Source organism: Oncorhynchus mykiss, chromosome 4 (assembly GCF_057628025.1).
Source record: "Oncorhynchus mykiss isolate SJ-2025 chromosome 4, ASM5762802v1, whole genome shotgun sequence".
Taxonomy (NCBI): Eukaryota; Metazoa; Chordata; class Actinopteri; order Salmoniformes; family Salmonidae; genus Oncorhynchus; species Oncorhynchus mykiss.
The window spans coordinates 58,914,045-58,930,632 of record NC_143025.1 but is presented as its reverse complement, the minus strand read 5'-3'; the positions used below and the strand labels follow the sequence as shown (position 1 = coordinate 58,930,632).

General features: G+C 40.4%; 1 protein-coding gene across 1 annotated transcript; it reads left to right on the top strand.

Moving 5' to 3' along the window:
* The first annotated feature begins 823 nt into the window (after positions 1-823).
* On the top strand, positions 824-16,588 carry LOC110522046 (transmembrane protein 151B-like). The gene is made up of 2 exons (XM_021600114.3): positions 824-1,333; positions 14,139-16,588. The coding sequence occupies exons 1-2, from the start codon at positions 1,247-1,249 to the stop codon at positions 15,588-15,590; spliced, it is 1,539 nt and encodes a 512-aa protein (XP_021455789.1). The 5' UTR covers positions 824-1,246; the 3' UTR covers positions 15,591-16,588.

Sequence of the window (16,588 nt, the reverse complement as noted above, 5' to 3'; positions counted from 1 at the left end):
CTCAGAGGAAGATATTTTGTTTGTATTACTTGCTTAACAACAAGTAATACTTTTTCTTCTCAAAAAGGTAGGGGTCAAAATTATTGACACCCCTGTTTTTTTTACATTTTTCTAAAATGTTTTATGAGTTGGAGAACATATTGATAGGGCTCTTAGACCATTCCTCCATACAGAATCCTTCCAGATCCTTCATATCCTTTGTTTGTGCTTATGGATTGCACTCTTCAATTCAAACCACAGGTTTTCAATTGGTTACAAGTCTAGAGACTGAGATGGCAATTTAAAAAAATATATTTTGTGGCCAAAGAACCATTTTGTTGTGGATTTTGATGTGTGCTTGAGGTTATTGTCTTGCTGGAAGATCCACTTGCGGCCAAGTTTCAGCCTCCTGGCAGAGGCAACCAGGATTTTGGCAAAAATGTCCTGGTACTAGGTAAAGTTCATGATGCCTTTGACCTTAACAAGGGCCCGAGGACCAGTGGTAGCACAATAGCCCCATAACATCAAAGATCAACCACCATATTTTACAGTAGGTTTGAGGTTCTTTTCTGCTCATGCATTGTCATTTCGACACCAAACCCACCACTGGAGCTCTATTTTCATCTCATCCAACAAATGTAAACGCCTGGAGTTTGATAACGGGATTGGAACCGGTGCTTTGGTAAAATGACCTGAACATAGAGCTCTTTGGCTATGAGCATCAGTGGTGGGGTTGGCGTTGAAATGAGAATGCAAATGCCTTCTCAACACAAGTACCTGGAGAGGATTGCAATCACCACACATCACCAGGTGTGCTCTTATACGTTCTGCCTGTGCCGTCTCAGGGGGAAGCACATGTAGCCTAGTCTACAGACAAGCCTACTTGCCTACTCTGCCTGTCCTACAGCCTAGTAGTGTTTTTTTGTCCTAGTACCCCTTGTTGGGAAACAGTGCCTTAATCACTTGCAAGAGTATTTCGGAAGCACCTGCATCAAGGCGCAAAGGAGCCCATTTTTTCTACAGTGGACATATGAACCCAATACATTTCGCTTTGGATATAGGCTGCTGTAGCCATGCAGTGGCACCTCATGCTGTGGGGGAGAAGATGCTGCTTTACAATGGGAGCATGTCGTAGGGGTTTCCTCCCGCTATATTGGTTGGATTATGTAGCCTGGGGTAGGCTTGCTGGCTAGTTTACGTTGCACTGTGATTTGGACCTCGGTTTTACTAAGGTGATCCATGCCCCTGTGTTTTTGCTATTGTCAACATGTCCCCAGCATCGGCTGCAACGGCCAGTGAGAGCAGCACCACTACCGTTCCAGAGGAGGACACAGAAGAGAGCCCCCGCGAGGAGGTGAGAGAAGAGAAACGCTTTGTTTAGCTTGCGGCTGTACGAGAGCTGCTAAGCGAATCGTGCATTTGGCAAATGGTTCATATTCATATCATAGCTAAATCCCACGTAACCTGAGCCCTATTCCGATTCTGAGATATCGGTTCAATTACCCACTTAAAATGAACGCATTATGCGCTGCATCAGCACATCTGCACCAATCTTGTTTTGTTTTGGCTACCGTTTATCACTGTAAATCGTATATGGTTTTGACCATATTATTAAATATGTGGTGTAGTTTGACTGTGCAAGTTTGTGTGCGTGTGTGTTTGCGCGTGAGCGTAGGTAAACTACGTGAGTGTGTGCTTGTTTTTCTCTCCCTTCCAGTCACTGAAATGGTCATGTCCCCATGAAATGGTCCCTCTCTGGTGCGTATCAAAAATATTGACAGCCACCTGTCTGAGGACATATGACAGGCTATATGCTATTCCTGTCATGGTCTTCCAAGGCAAGGGATTATGAAAGCCCTTTTAATGTTAATTTACACAACAATTTTAACATTTAGGGGAATTTCACAAACTATTATTATTTATAATTGTTACAATCAGGCCCTCTTGTGTTTACTGTCATTCTGAATAGGTTGGCATCAGGAAACACTCAATTGTATAACAATGTTTAATTGCTGGCTGGTTATATTCCGATCTGCTTTGTATAGCCAGGGATTGGATGATGATTTAGTAGAATGGTTTATTATCAGTAGATAGGATGTGTCACTAACCATTTTAATGTGTGAGTATTCATTACCTTACACTCACAGTTCCTATTATCACACTTCTGAATTAAACCTAGGATTGAAGAATTCACATTTCCAATCAAGGTTTAAGTCTTGAGAGGTGCTAATGTTGAGTCAAACTTTTGTTTTACTCTACATTATTCTACATTGGGCCAATTATGACTTCTAACCATCAACATGGAAGTTGGCCAAGCAATATCTTTTCCATTAGCCCTTCTATTACACAATCAGTTTTTTTTTAATGTAACGCAGAGCCAGTCTTAACAATATAGAAGTGTCAGCTTGAAAGGAACTCAGTTGGAGGCACTAGATAGAACACACTAATAAGCCATTGCTCGAAATCGTTAAAATACAATGTGGACTATTGTAGCCTATAAAAATACGTAATTTAAATGAAATGCCATGTAACAGGAAGTATGAATGAAAGCCTGTGAACCCAAATAAACCCTAAAATAATCGCTGACTTATCTAACACCCGCACTTTGTGCTTCATCAACACCATTTGTTGAACACACCTCTGGTGAAAATTAGATCACCTGAGAGGATCATCATTGTGGCTGTTTGTAGCTCCTATTCAGAATTCATCAGGGAGGTTTTTGTCTGTCATGTTTAATTGCTGTCACGGCTACAAATATGCGTTGGTAAATTTTTAGAACGATATTACATTACCTCCTAATATCTATCAAGAAGGCATTAAAACCAACCACACTGCATGTGAAAGAAAATCATTTTGAATTTTTGATATCTTTAATTCATAATTCCAGCTGCCTCCACATTGATGATATTTAATTGCCTGGTGCATCTGTTTAACTTAGCTTCACCATTTAAATATTACGATTCCCGCTGCTTTTTCAATCAGTTTTTCTCAAATTCATCTTAAAATTTCAGAAGCAGTGACTGCAAAATGCTTTCTTAATAAAAAATATGAATCGAGTTACTTTTATAATTGACTCAACAATGGCTCTACTTGCTATTCTGCTTTCCTCTGGGGTTTCCCAAACCCTTTTTAAAACTGTGTTGTTGAGGCAAGTGGTCATGGAGAATATACAATATATTGATTTTTGCGATGCATGATATACATCAGAACAATGGATAGACAATCAAACGCGGTTGGGCACTGATGTTTGGAATTTAGGCCTGGCTCGCAGTAAGCGTTCCAATTAATCCCAAAGGTGTTCGATGCAGTTGAGGTCAGGGCTCTGTGCAGGCCAGTCAAGTTCTTCCACACCAATCTCAACAAACCATTTCTGTATGGACCTCACTTTGTGCACAGGGGCATTGTCATGCTGAAACAGGAAAGGGCCTTCCCCAAACTGTTGCCACAAAGTTGGAAGCATAGAATAGTCTAGAATGTAATTTTATGCTGTAGCGTTAAGATTCCCATTCACTGGAACCAAGGAGCCTAGCCCAAACCATGAAAAACAGCCCCAGACCATAATTCCTCCTCCACCAAACTGGCACTATGCATTCAGGCAGGTAGCATTCTCCTGGCATCCGTCAAACCCAGATTCGTCCGTCGGACTGCCAGATGGTGAAGCGTGACTCATCACCCCAGAGAACGGAAACGCTCCAGAGTCCAATGGCGGCAAGCTTTACACCACTCCAGCCGACACATGGAAACCCATTTCATGAAGCTCCCAACGAACAGTTCCTGTGCTGAAGTTGCTTCCAGGGGCAGTTTGAAACACAGTAGTGAGTGTTGCAAATGAAAAGTCTTACTAAAAATAAAATGTAGTGTAATATCCACTGTGCTCAAATAGATTTATAACACAACAAGGACCCTTCAAATGCTAATATTAGATGAGTAGGCTTAGGGACACCACACCCACTACAATCAATTATTATCTCATGCCATGCTGCTTTAGTGCATATTATTTTACTGTCAATTCAGAAAGAGGGCACAACAGGGGCTGGAATGCAACAGGGGCTGGAAAGTGTGTCATGTTCGATTGATTACGGTGCTATTCGCTGCCAGTGAATAACTAATATTCCATTGTGGTAGCGTTATCAGCAGAAGGGGGAAATTCAGTGCTAAGCCCTCTGCCCTGTGGGGAGTTTTGTTTACAGGGGACCATGTCATGTGACAAGGTAAGGGGAGGATAATTATGGAGTGCTGTCAGGTCTGTGTTGTAAAAACCTGAAATACAGTTTGGTGAAACCTGTATTTAAATCCCCAAAAAGGTTGTCTATACAGTATTATTAACATGCAATAGAACCATGGAAAGAATTATATAACGTGAACACAATTCCTCCTCTTCCTAGCTGTTTACAGTGTCCTGCCCTCCTTGAGTATGGTACTGTTCAGTTCGGGTCCTACTAATCACCCCAAACAACCACAAACAGGTGTCCCAAATAACCCCAAACATTTACCCCAAACAACCACAAATAACCCCATACAGTTACCCCAAAGACCCACAAACAACCCTAAACAGGTACCCTAAACAACCACAAACAACTCCTAACAGGTACCCCCAAACCAGTACCCCAACCACAAACAACCCCAGACAGGTATCCCAAACAACTACAAACAACCCCAAACAGGTACCCCCAAATAATGACAAACAACCCCAAACAATGAGAAGCATCCAGCCCCCTGGTCTGTGAACCTCAGAACGCAACCACAAACAACCCCAAACAGGTGCCCCAAACAGGTACCCCAGACAACCCCAAAGAACAACTAACAACCCCAAAAAGGTACCTCAAACAACTAAAAACAACCCCAAACAAACCCAAACAAGTACCCCAAACAGGTACCTCAAGCAAACTTAAATAACCCACAAACAACCACAAGCAACCCCAAACAGGTACCCGAAACAACCAAACAGGTACTCCAAACAACCACGAACAACCCCAAACAACCCCATAACCCCAAATAGGCACCGCAAACAACCTTAAACAACCCCCATACAATCACAAGCAACCCCAAACAATGAGAAGCATCCAGCCGCCTGGTCTGCAAACCTCAAAGCGCAACCACAAACAAGCCCAAACAGGTACGCCAAACAATCCCAACAAGTACCCCAAACAACCCCAAACAGGTACCCCAAACAGGTACCCCGAACAACGCCAAATAGCCCCAAACAGGTACCGCAAACAACCCCAAACTGGTACCCCAAACAAACCCAAATAACGAGAAGCATCCAGCTGCAGATTATGCGTGATGATGCCACCTGATCTGCAAACCTCAAAGCGCAACCACAAACAGATACCCCAAACAAGTAACCCAAACAACCCAAAGCAGATACGCATCACAACCACAAACAATCACAACAAACCCAAACAACAAGAAGCATCCAGCTGTAGATTATGCGTGCTGATGCCGCCTGGTCTGTGAACCTCAAAGGGCAAACACAAACAACCCCAAACAGGTACTCCAAAGACCCACAAACAACCCCAAAGAGGTACCTCAAACAGGTACCCTAAACAACTACACACAACCCCAAACAGGTACATTAAACAATGAGAAGCATCCAGCTGCAGATGTCGCCTGGTCCACACTAGTTCTGGCCCATGACATGGCTAGTAACCCTGGTCTAGCTTTGGTCCGCTCTAACTGACTCTGGGTTGTTTGGGTTTGTTTGCAGTGATTAGTAGGACCTTTCAGTTCCAATGAATTAATCCCCTGCCAAAAGTACCACCATCTTTCCCCACCATATTGGTGACGATGTCCAGCGAGCCTCCTGTACTATACACGATTAGGTCAATCAGTCTTTGCCCCTTGTGTGATGACTGATAAACAAATGTATGAATGTTGTTTAGGGTACCTGTTTGGGGTTGTGTGTAGTGCTATAATCCATCCATCCTGGGGCTTTTTCCATCCCATAAGGCGTGACCAGCTTCTGATGCAGGCACTCGGGCTTGCAGTGCCCTGGGGTGGAAAAGATGCCACCAGCTTCATGGTGTCTGGATGAAATTACTGCAGGATTTAATTGGGATGGTTTGCTCTTTTAACAGTTCACAATTTTGGAATACTATTCCAATCCTTAAAGTGTTTTAGATATCCATTTGAATACATACCATTTATATTATAAAATAAAATTATGTAGCTAATACAGCTCATTTCACTTTTATTATGGTAGTCTTTACTGTATATTTGATCAGAAGACCCCTATATCCACATACGCCATTAACTGGGAGGGTTTCACATTCACTTGAAGTTGTTGGTAGTATGTGAGGTTCTTGTATGTCATGGCGACAAACACCTGCAGTGTTTTCTCAATGACCTGAAATGGAAATGGGAAGATTCTCTTGAAGAGGTTGATCATGTGAAAGTTCAGATGAAGTGTGTGAGCCGTTTGATCATAACAAACTAAAGACATGAGCAAGCAGCTCTTTGGCGAATGTCACATAATTTGTATACCTTGTTTGTCATAATAACTAAGATTCAATGGTGTTTATTGGTGAGAAGCCGGGGGATTAGGTTGGAGTGACTAGGAGGGCTTCAGACACTTCTGTGTGTAGCCGCGGGAAGTAGGGGTGCCGAGGGTGCTGCAGCACCCCCTGAAAAATTGGAAAAAAAGATGTAAAAAAATATCTATATTTTTTACTTTCTCACAAAAGTAGTGGACTGGGCCTTGACTTATTCCTGTATTAGGGGAGCGATATAGCCGTCTGATGCGCAGGCAATTTTTTATATATTTTTAAACATTTTGTTTTTTCACAAAAGTAGTTAACTGGACCTTCTTTAGTAGTCCTGTACTAGCGGACCAATATAGCTGTCTATAGTGCGTGATTTTCTTTTTCTCCCGCACTACAGATTCTCAGCACCCCCAACATTTTCCCTTATATCCCAGCACATGGACACAATACGACCGTTTTCTAATGTTGAATTGTACCTTACATGGTGAAAACTATACATTGATTTCATTGTATATCCCACCAAGAGAAAATATTTTTATTAGATAGTATTCCAACTATATTAGATCAAATCCAGACAGGAATAATTATTTTAGCAGGTGACCTAAATCATACGTACATAAAAAAAGTTTAGAGAGCCTCTAAAGAGGCTTAAAAATGTAATCTCTACAGGTAATGTAACAGGATACCTGGAGATTACTATTCCCAACTACAATAAAACAATTCCTTTTTTTCTCAAAGTAAGAAAAGCTATATTAAATGTACAACATTTTTATTTCCAAAAAATGCCCTCAACAATTCATGATATAGTGATATCGAATCATTTTCCGTTATCGTGCTTAAATACACCAATAGAAAATACACTTAGCAACAGAATTTGGAGCGTCTGTATTAACTAAGTAAATGACATTTATTTTAACCTTTGCCATTACAAATGTAGACGTAGAAGATAGAGAAAAAAACAACCCCTGATTTAATCTGGGATGCCTTTAAGGCGTACATTAGGGGAATGATAATCTCATACTCAGCAAAAAATAAATCTGATTTAGAAATTAACATAAAATAAAAATACATCTCTTAGAAAATTCTATAAAAATCATTACAAGGTAAAGAAGAAAATAAAATGTGAAATTATTCAGGAATACGATCTTTCACTATTGAAGAGAGTCAACAATTACAGGTTAATGTCAAATAAAGCATATTACTTAATGGCAAATAGACCTGGTAAATATCTCACAGTTCAAACAAAAAGAATACCAGTTATAATTTAAAAAGATAAACATACAAATGCATAAATTGGAAATAACATGATTAATTACATTTTAGAAAGCTTCTATGAAAATGTATATAAATCAGAATTAAACAACAGTTGGACAGATCCTATAGACTTCTTAGACTCAACAACCCTGAAGTGATTATCAGCTGAAAATCTATGTATAATTTTTTTTTTTAATCGCTAAAAACAGAGATCACCCAAAAATAAACATGATATACTGTTAAAACATTCACGTGGATAAAAGTACCAGGAAGGGAAGGCTTTCCCATATAATTCTATTTAGCGCCCCACATGAAAACAAACATGGCACTCAATTCAGTATTCAGTACTTCCTAGTTCCATGTATCAAACAGTTATTTCAGTTATATTAAAAGCAGGAAAAATCTGGAGTTCCCTACTGATTATAGACCCATAAGTTTAATGAACTGCGACAATAAAATAATAACAAATGTGATAAACTAGGTGTATGTGTGGGTCACTACTTCACATGAGAGCCATAATATCTTGTTTTTTTAAATTAAAATGTGTTTTCTGGCAAAAAAAACTTCTGGAACGTGTAAACTTTCATGTGCCTTAATAACAAACTTGTATGCCATCTGAAAATACGAATAAAATAGTTAAATTACGAGCCTAGTTGGTTTAGCCACAGAAAAAGTCAGCAACCTTCCCGCTAGCCATGATTGGCTGAGAAGTGTCAATTTTAAAAGAATGCCACTGCGACAATTGTTAGCTTGGGTGCTTGACAGCTTTTGTTTGGACAGAACACTCGGATCAACCCTTAAAACCTCTTGGCGCACCGATCCCTTTAGCGGGATCATTTCATCCACTGAATTGCAGAGCGCAAAATTCAAATTAAATTACAAAAAAATAAAAAATCATGAAATCACAAGTGCAATATACCAAAATACAGCTTAGCTTGTTGTTAATCCACCTGGCGTGTCATATTTCAAAAAAGCTTTACAGCGAAAGCAAACCAAGCATTTATGTGAGGACCGCTCTCTAAGCAGACAAAACATTACAAACAGCTAGTAGCAAAGTAGATTGATCACAAAAGTCAGAAAAGCAATAAAATGAATGGCTTACCTTTGATGATCTTCGGATGTTTGCACTCACGAGACTCCCAATTACACAATAAATGTTTGTTTTGTTCGATAAAGATTATTTTTATATCCAAAAACCTCCATTTGGTTGGCGCGTTTTGTTGAGTAATCCACCGGCTCGTGCAGGTCACGACGGGCAGGCGAAAATTCCAAATAGTATCCGTAAAGTTCGTAGAAACATGTCAAACGTTTTTATAATCGATCCTCAGGTTGTATTTACAATAAATAATCGATAATATTTCAACCGAATGGTAGCCTTTTCAATAGGAGAAAAGATCTGCTCCAGGCTGCTCGCGTATGCACAAATCTGGGGACACCCAGCTATCCACTGACGCAATGTGATCATTCTCGCTAATTTTTCAGAATAAAAGCCTGAAACTATGTATAAAGACTGTTCACACCATGTGGAAGCCATAGGGAAAGGAATCTGGTTGATATCCCTTTAAATGGAGGGTAGGCATGCAATGGAACAGAGAGGTTTCACAATAACAGCACTTCCTGGTTGGATTTTCCTCAGGTTTTCACCAGCAATATCAGTTCTGTTATACTCACAGACAATATTTTGACAGTTTTGGAAACTTTAGTGTTTGGAAAAATAACGTTCCCAAAGTAAACCGCCTATTTCTCAGGACCAGATGCTAGAATATGCATATAATTGACAGCTTGGGATAGAAAACACTCTAAAGTTTCCAAAACTGTCAAAATATTGTCTGTGAGTATTTTTATTTTACCTTTATTTAACTAGGCAAGTCAGTTAAGAACATATTCTTGTTTTCAATGACAGCCTTCAATGTTCAGGAGCAGAATGACAGATTTGTCATCTCGGGGGTTTGAACTTGCAACCTTCCGGTTACTAGTCCAACGCTCTAACCACTAGACTACCCTGTCGCCCCGAGTATAACAGAACTGATATTGCAGGTGAAAGCCTAAGAAAAATCCAATCAGGAAGTGACTCATGTTTTGAAACCGTTGTCTTCCTATGCACCCCTATTGGCCACTGAAAGGGATATCAACCAGATTCCTTTTTCTACGTATTCCCTAAGGTGTCTACAGCATTGTGACGTAGTTTCACGCCTTTATGTGGAAGAATGAGCGTAAACAACTACATTGCGTAAGTGGCCAGCTGAGGGCTCTCAGAGTGATTCTTGCGTAAAAGACAGAGGTAGTCATTTTTCCTCTCGCTCCTACTGAAAAGCCAATTGTCCCGGTTGATATATTATCGAATAGATAATTGAAAAACACCTTGAGGTTTGATTATAAAAAACGTTTGCCATGTTTCTGTCGATATTATGGATATAATTAGATTTTTTTTTCTCGGCGTTGTCGTGACCGCTATTTCCGGTGGATTTCTGAACATAACGTGACAAGCAAACGGAGGAATTTTGGGTAGAAAAATAATCTTTATGGAACAAAAGGAACATTTGCTGTCTAACTGGGAGTCTCGTCAGTGAAAACATCCGAAGATCATCAAAGGTAAATGGTTAATTTGATTGCTTTTCTGATTTTCGTGACCAAGCTTCCTGCTGCTAGCTGGACATAATGCTATGCTAGGCTATCGATAAACTTACACAAACGCTTGTCTTGCTTTGGCTGTAAAGCATATTTTCAAAATCTGAGATGACAGGGTGAAAACAAAAGGATAAGCTGTGTTTCACTATATTTCACTTGTGATTTCATGAATATGAATATTTTCTAGTAATATTTTTTGACCATTGCGCAATGCTAATTAGTGTAGTTGATGACAATTCTCCCGGATCCGGGATGGGTAGTTTCAAGTTAACAAAAGGCTAAGCTGTGTTTTCCTATATTGCTCTTGTGATGTCTTGAATATAAATATTTTTAGTAATATTCTTTGAACGTAGCGCTGTGCAATTCAGCGGTTGTTGATGACAATTATCCCGTTAACGAGATTGCAGCCATAACAAGTTAAGAGGGTGTGAACAATGCTAAATGGGTGTAGACAAACAAGAGCTCTCCAGTAGTAGTAGCAAAACATTCAAAGGCCATTTTCTCAAAAGTGAGGTTACAAGTTGATCAACTTTCAAAGCAGAATTACTTTCCCATTGTTCCTCAAATGCAGTGTATGATATACCATATTGTAGCTCTGAGTCTCTGCTTTTATCCAATGTAAAAAACACAATTTCAAATTTTGCAAAATAAGACCGGATCATGGCAGTCGGTCACAAATCTTACAAGCAATAGACTGTCCAAAGTCTTTTAGACTAATGGACCTTGAATAATGGATGTTGATGTCAAAAATACTTTTGGTGGTCTTGAATGGCCTTTTCTATTCAAAACTTTGGAAGCTTTCAATTTTCCTGCTGAAATAATATATTTAATACAGATATTATAGAAAATGTCCTAAAGCAAAAATATACACAAATAATACATTTTCTGATGAAATTGCTTTAGAAAGTGGCACAAGACAAGGATGTCCCCTCTCCCCCCTCCTGTTTGCACTGGCACTTGAACCTCTTGCAGAAAGAATTAGACAGGACCCAAACATATCAGGTATCAGTGTTGGTAAACATGAATATGAACTAAACATATTTGCAGATTAACTCCTGATATACCTGACCAATATTGAAAACTAAATGCCCCCTTGGTATATTTTCAGAATACTCAAAAATATCAGGATATAAAATTAATCTGGAAAAAAACTATATAATAGTCATTGGGAAAAGAAATAGAAGAACTCACAATCTACAGCAATCCTTTAAGTGGACCACAAAAAATATTAAATACTTAGCTGACAACAAACAAATATATAACTTACTTAACAATATGTGACCGACCGGCTCAATTCAGTCTTATGTAGCAAAATTTGAAATTATTTTTTATTTTTACATTGGATAAAAGTAGAGACTCAGAGCTAGAAAACTGTATATCATACACTACAGTTGGGAACAATGAGAAAGTAATTATTTTGACAAAATTAGAAACGTGTAATATCTGAAAATGTAGCTAAGACTATCTTACCCGTATACATGGATGGACGCTTCTCCCTCTCTGTCACGGATGCCATGGTTGACCTAAATTTGAAGTAATCCGGAGACAGATTTTTTTTTACAACAGCCTTCTGTGTGTTCTCTTTTTCACTTCCTCTGCATATTTGCAATCAAATGCCATAATTTTCTCAATCTCCTTAGCTATCATTCTTTAATTCCATCCGGCATTCCACTGATTTCAAATCTCGGTCCTCCAGAAAGTGGAGAGCAACAGTTTTGCAGTTCTACTATGTGATACCTTTTAAAAAAGCAACGTTAGAAAGGATTACCTACATATACTGACCAGCTCATGTTATAGACAGACACGTGCAACCTGGCAGACCAATCCGAACTCATCTCTCGGCAAGTCCAGCCCCCCATTATCTCAGCCAATCATGGCTAGCGGGAAGGTTCCTCACTTTTTCCGTAGCTAAACTAACTAGGCTCGTAATTTAACTATTTTTTTTTCATATTTCCAGATAGCATACAAGTTTGTAATTAAGGGACATGAAAGTTCACATGTTCCAAAATGTCTCTCCTACCCACAGTTTCCTGAAACGAGTCACATATGAAAGCAGATTTAATTAAATGGTACAATCTTCCCATAAATCTTACAGGTAGTATAAGCCTCTTCAGAATGTAATGGAATGTATTTATTTTTGGTAATACCAATTACCCCACCGAAGACATTCTTTAAAAAAGTATACCCGGTCATAGAATAAAAAATAAAGGTTTACATCTTCCTAAGTGTGAGGGAGTTTTTAACCTTCCAGACTTGGAATTGTATCAACTCACTACCCAAGGCCTTTACATGTGCCATATAGTTAAATGCACTAAAGGGGAACAATCGGTACATATTGAAGATACTCATGCTTATCCCCAGAATCTTTTTATTTTCAAAGGATAAAGTTAACAACTTCATAATTAAGAACGCTATAACAATATGGAAGAAAAATACACTTATTCTACAAGAACAAATATCACTCCCTAAAAATCCTTGAATAGCTTTTCAGAATTAACCAATAAATTGGTCCACATGGAAAACTAAAGGCATAGATACTGTAAATGACTTGGTAACAGGAAATACATTTATTTCCATTATATAATTCAAAATCTATTTAGGTCTGACCAATGTAGATATTTTCAAATCGATGCAACTTAAAAGTTACATATCACAACATGTTTTATTTGAAATATTTTGGACATCAGAGCAACCTTGAGGGAAAGAGATGTTCACATGATAGGTAAGACATACACAATCTTGCAGAGAGCATACAGTATCCAACCTATCCAATTAATTAGAAAAAATATAAACTATTGGAACCAAGACTTAAAAATAACTGATGTTGGCACAAGATGGAGGGAATGTTGGAGCATAACTAATGAAATTACAGTAAACGAAAATGTAAACTTAATCCAGTATAAAATATTGTATAGAATTAATTTATTATACAATTGACAAAATAAAAAATTCTACAGCACTGATGGATATACCTCAGCAGAGTCATATCTTAAGGGTAAAACTAAAAATGACTCAATAATCCATGCTTTCTAGGAATGCTATGAAGTCCAAAAGTAATGGGCAGAGCTATAAAGTTGTCTGTAAGAAGTATTATAATGTAAATGCACTTTTAATCTGTCTGTCTGCATATTTCAAGACATGGCATATGGGGGTATAGTGAGATACCCAATGGGCTGATTCTCTTCTCATCACTCATCTTGAAAAAATGTATACATAGTCGACCGAGAAAAACAAATCTGTACAATTTAAGGCCATGTGGCAAACAATAATGCAGGCACTATTGATGGGAGTGTGAGCGTGCGGATCTGGGCTGATGAGATGTAGTCGTTGTTTGTGTGCGTCTGTAAATCAATGTTCGCATGTGTGTGTTTGGAAAAAATATGAAAAATTGAATAGTATAAATGTAAAAAAGAAATGGAAACAAAAAGATTCTCGTGGTCAGGTTGATCGTGTGAAAGTTCAGATAAAGTCTGAACTGTTTGATCATAACAAGCAAAGACATGAGCAAGCAGCTCTTTGCTCATTCATAAGATACAGTATGTCAAAGCACTTAGAAAGCTGAATATTTCATGTGTTGCAAAGAGTAGTTGCTTTTGCCTCAAATTCTTTCAAGTTTACTGTTTCTATAGAGTTATTTAAAAGATAGCTATTGCTTCAAATATCCATCAATTCATCATTCTCATTGTGCATTTGATGTGTTTTCTCACTGTATGTATAATGGTTAGCACAACAATGCTTACAGGTATGTTTTCCCAGACTCATTGCTATTTTCTTTCTCCATTTCCCCCTGTGCAGCAGCGTCCCCTGAAGCAGTCCCTCAGTAAGTCCCTGTGCAGGGATAGCCACTGGAAATGCCTGCTCCTGTCCCTACTCATGTACGGCTGCGTGGGGGCCATGACCTGGTGCCACGTGACCAAGGTGACGCGGCTTTCCTTCGACAGTGCCTACAAGGTCAAGTCAATGATGTACCACGAAAGCCCCTGCTCCAACGGATACATCTACATTCCTGTGGCCTTCATGGTCATGCTATACGTGGTCTACCTGGTGGAGTGCTGGCACTGCCGCACCCACAACGCACTGCTGTACAAGGTGGACGTGGAGAGTGTGGGCGAGCGCATCGGGTGCATGCAGCAAGCCACACCCTGCATCTGGTGGAAGGCCATCAGCTACCATTATGTGCGGCGCACGCGGCAAGTGACACGCTACCGTAACGGCGACGCCTACACCACCACGCAAGTGTATCACCAGCGTGTCAACACGCACGTGGCCGAGGCGGAGTTTAACTACGGCAATTGCGGCGTGAACGACATCTCCAAGCAGCTGCAGGGCCTGGACAGCTTCCCCGTCACCAAGCTGAGGTTCACCAAGTGCTTTAGCTTTGCCAATGTGGAGTCGGAGAACTCCTACCTAACCCAGCGGGCCCGCTTCTTCACCGAGAACGAGGGCCTGGACGACTACATGGAGGCCCGCGAGGGCATGCACCTGAAGAATGTAGACTTTAAGGAGTACATGATTGCCTATTCAGACCTGGACCACCTGCCCTGGTACGTGTCCAACTACGTGTTTTGGGCAGCCGCTGCCTTCACCTTCTCCTGGCCGCTGCGTGTGCTAACCGAGTACCGCACAGCCTACCTCCACTACCATGTGGAGAAGCTGTTCGGCTTCGACTGTGTCCCTGTCACACCATCCGAGGAGCGACCATACTGCCACCACATTCCTAGGGTCAACACCATCGAAAGCACCGAACTGGAGTGGCACATCCGCTCCAACCAGCAGCTGGTGCCCAGCTATTCCGAGGCTGTGCTCATGGACCTTGCTCAACTTTCCTCAGGTGGCGGCAGCAATGGCAACACTTACTCGGTGTGCGGCAGCTATGGCAGCTACCGACAGAACTGCGAGCGCTGCCACTGCACCATCAGCAGCTCATCCATCTTCTCGCGCAGTGCTCTGAGCATCTGCAATGGGACTAGCCCACATATCCCCTTCAGCGCTAGCCGTTTCTCATTGTCGCGGCTGTACGGCTCGCGGCGCAGCGGCTTGTGGCGGAGCAGCGGCAGCCTCAACGAGACATCGTGCCCCACAGAGAGCACGCGCTGCCTGACACCGTCGGACCAGCCAGCTAGTGAGGAGAACCCGCCTGACTACCAGGACGCACTCTACTTCCCCGTGCTCATTGTGCATCGCAACGAGGGCTGCCTGAACCATTCACTGCACATGAACGGATCCTGTGTGGAGACCACCCTATGACTCCCACCTAGTCTAGACCTGAACAAGGAATGTAATGTCACTGTCCTTTCTCTCTGGAGGTTGATGACTGAATAATAGATATTTTTTTCCATTCCAGGGAAGGCTTATATGGATCTAGTTTTCCCCCCAATTGGACCACAGAACGACACACCAATGGCATTCCGGACCCCTTCCAGACCTCTTTCAACACAGTTTGTCAAAGACAAACTCCATACAGTACTGGATTAAATGCACCTTTTGGATGCTCACTCCACCTTTCCAATACCTTCCCTTGTAGCCCAGCCCATCTCAAATGAGGTGTCCTCCAATGATATGTTCATCGTAGTAAGTAATAGACAATGTAACTATCTCAAAGAATGTTTGAAAAAACGATATTCACAAGCATAGTCAGTCTGAGACAAATGGACTTAGTGTTCTGAGAATGATGTTGCACAACACCACCATTCTGGACCAATCACAATGCTCTGTTCATATCAGTTCATGCTAGCTTCCACATGACCTATAAATAGAGGAGATGTGTAAGCAAGGTACACTAACAGACATTTGGCCTAAGAATAAACTCCAACTTAAATCATAGTGCATTTTGTGCAACTTTAATGAGAACATCTGTTTGTGATGTTGGATTAAATTGATTAAATGTGTTATTTTGTGAGAGGCTTAGAAGGGATAGCTTGTGACTGAAAATCCCAACACAGCTCAACAGTAGAGGCCTCCATTGGAGATGACTCATAAGTGGGGCGTGAACTTAAGGAACATAAACAATATTTATTCAAGCCTTAGAGAGCAATTTGGAGATGGCAAGGAAAACCATCACACCACACAAATTATTGCAAGCAGGAAAAGTTGAAAACAGTCAGACCTTTCCTCCCCCGTAAATGCATTTCTGGACATTTAAAAATGTTACTGCATGAATCAAAGTAAATTCAGACAGTCTATAATAAATTTTCCCTCTTGCTCATGGTTCTCAATTCAAACATTAAAATCTAAACTCATTTGGG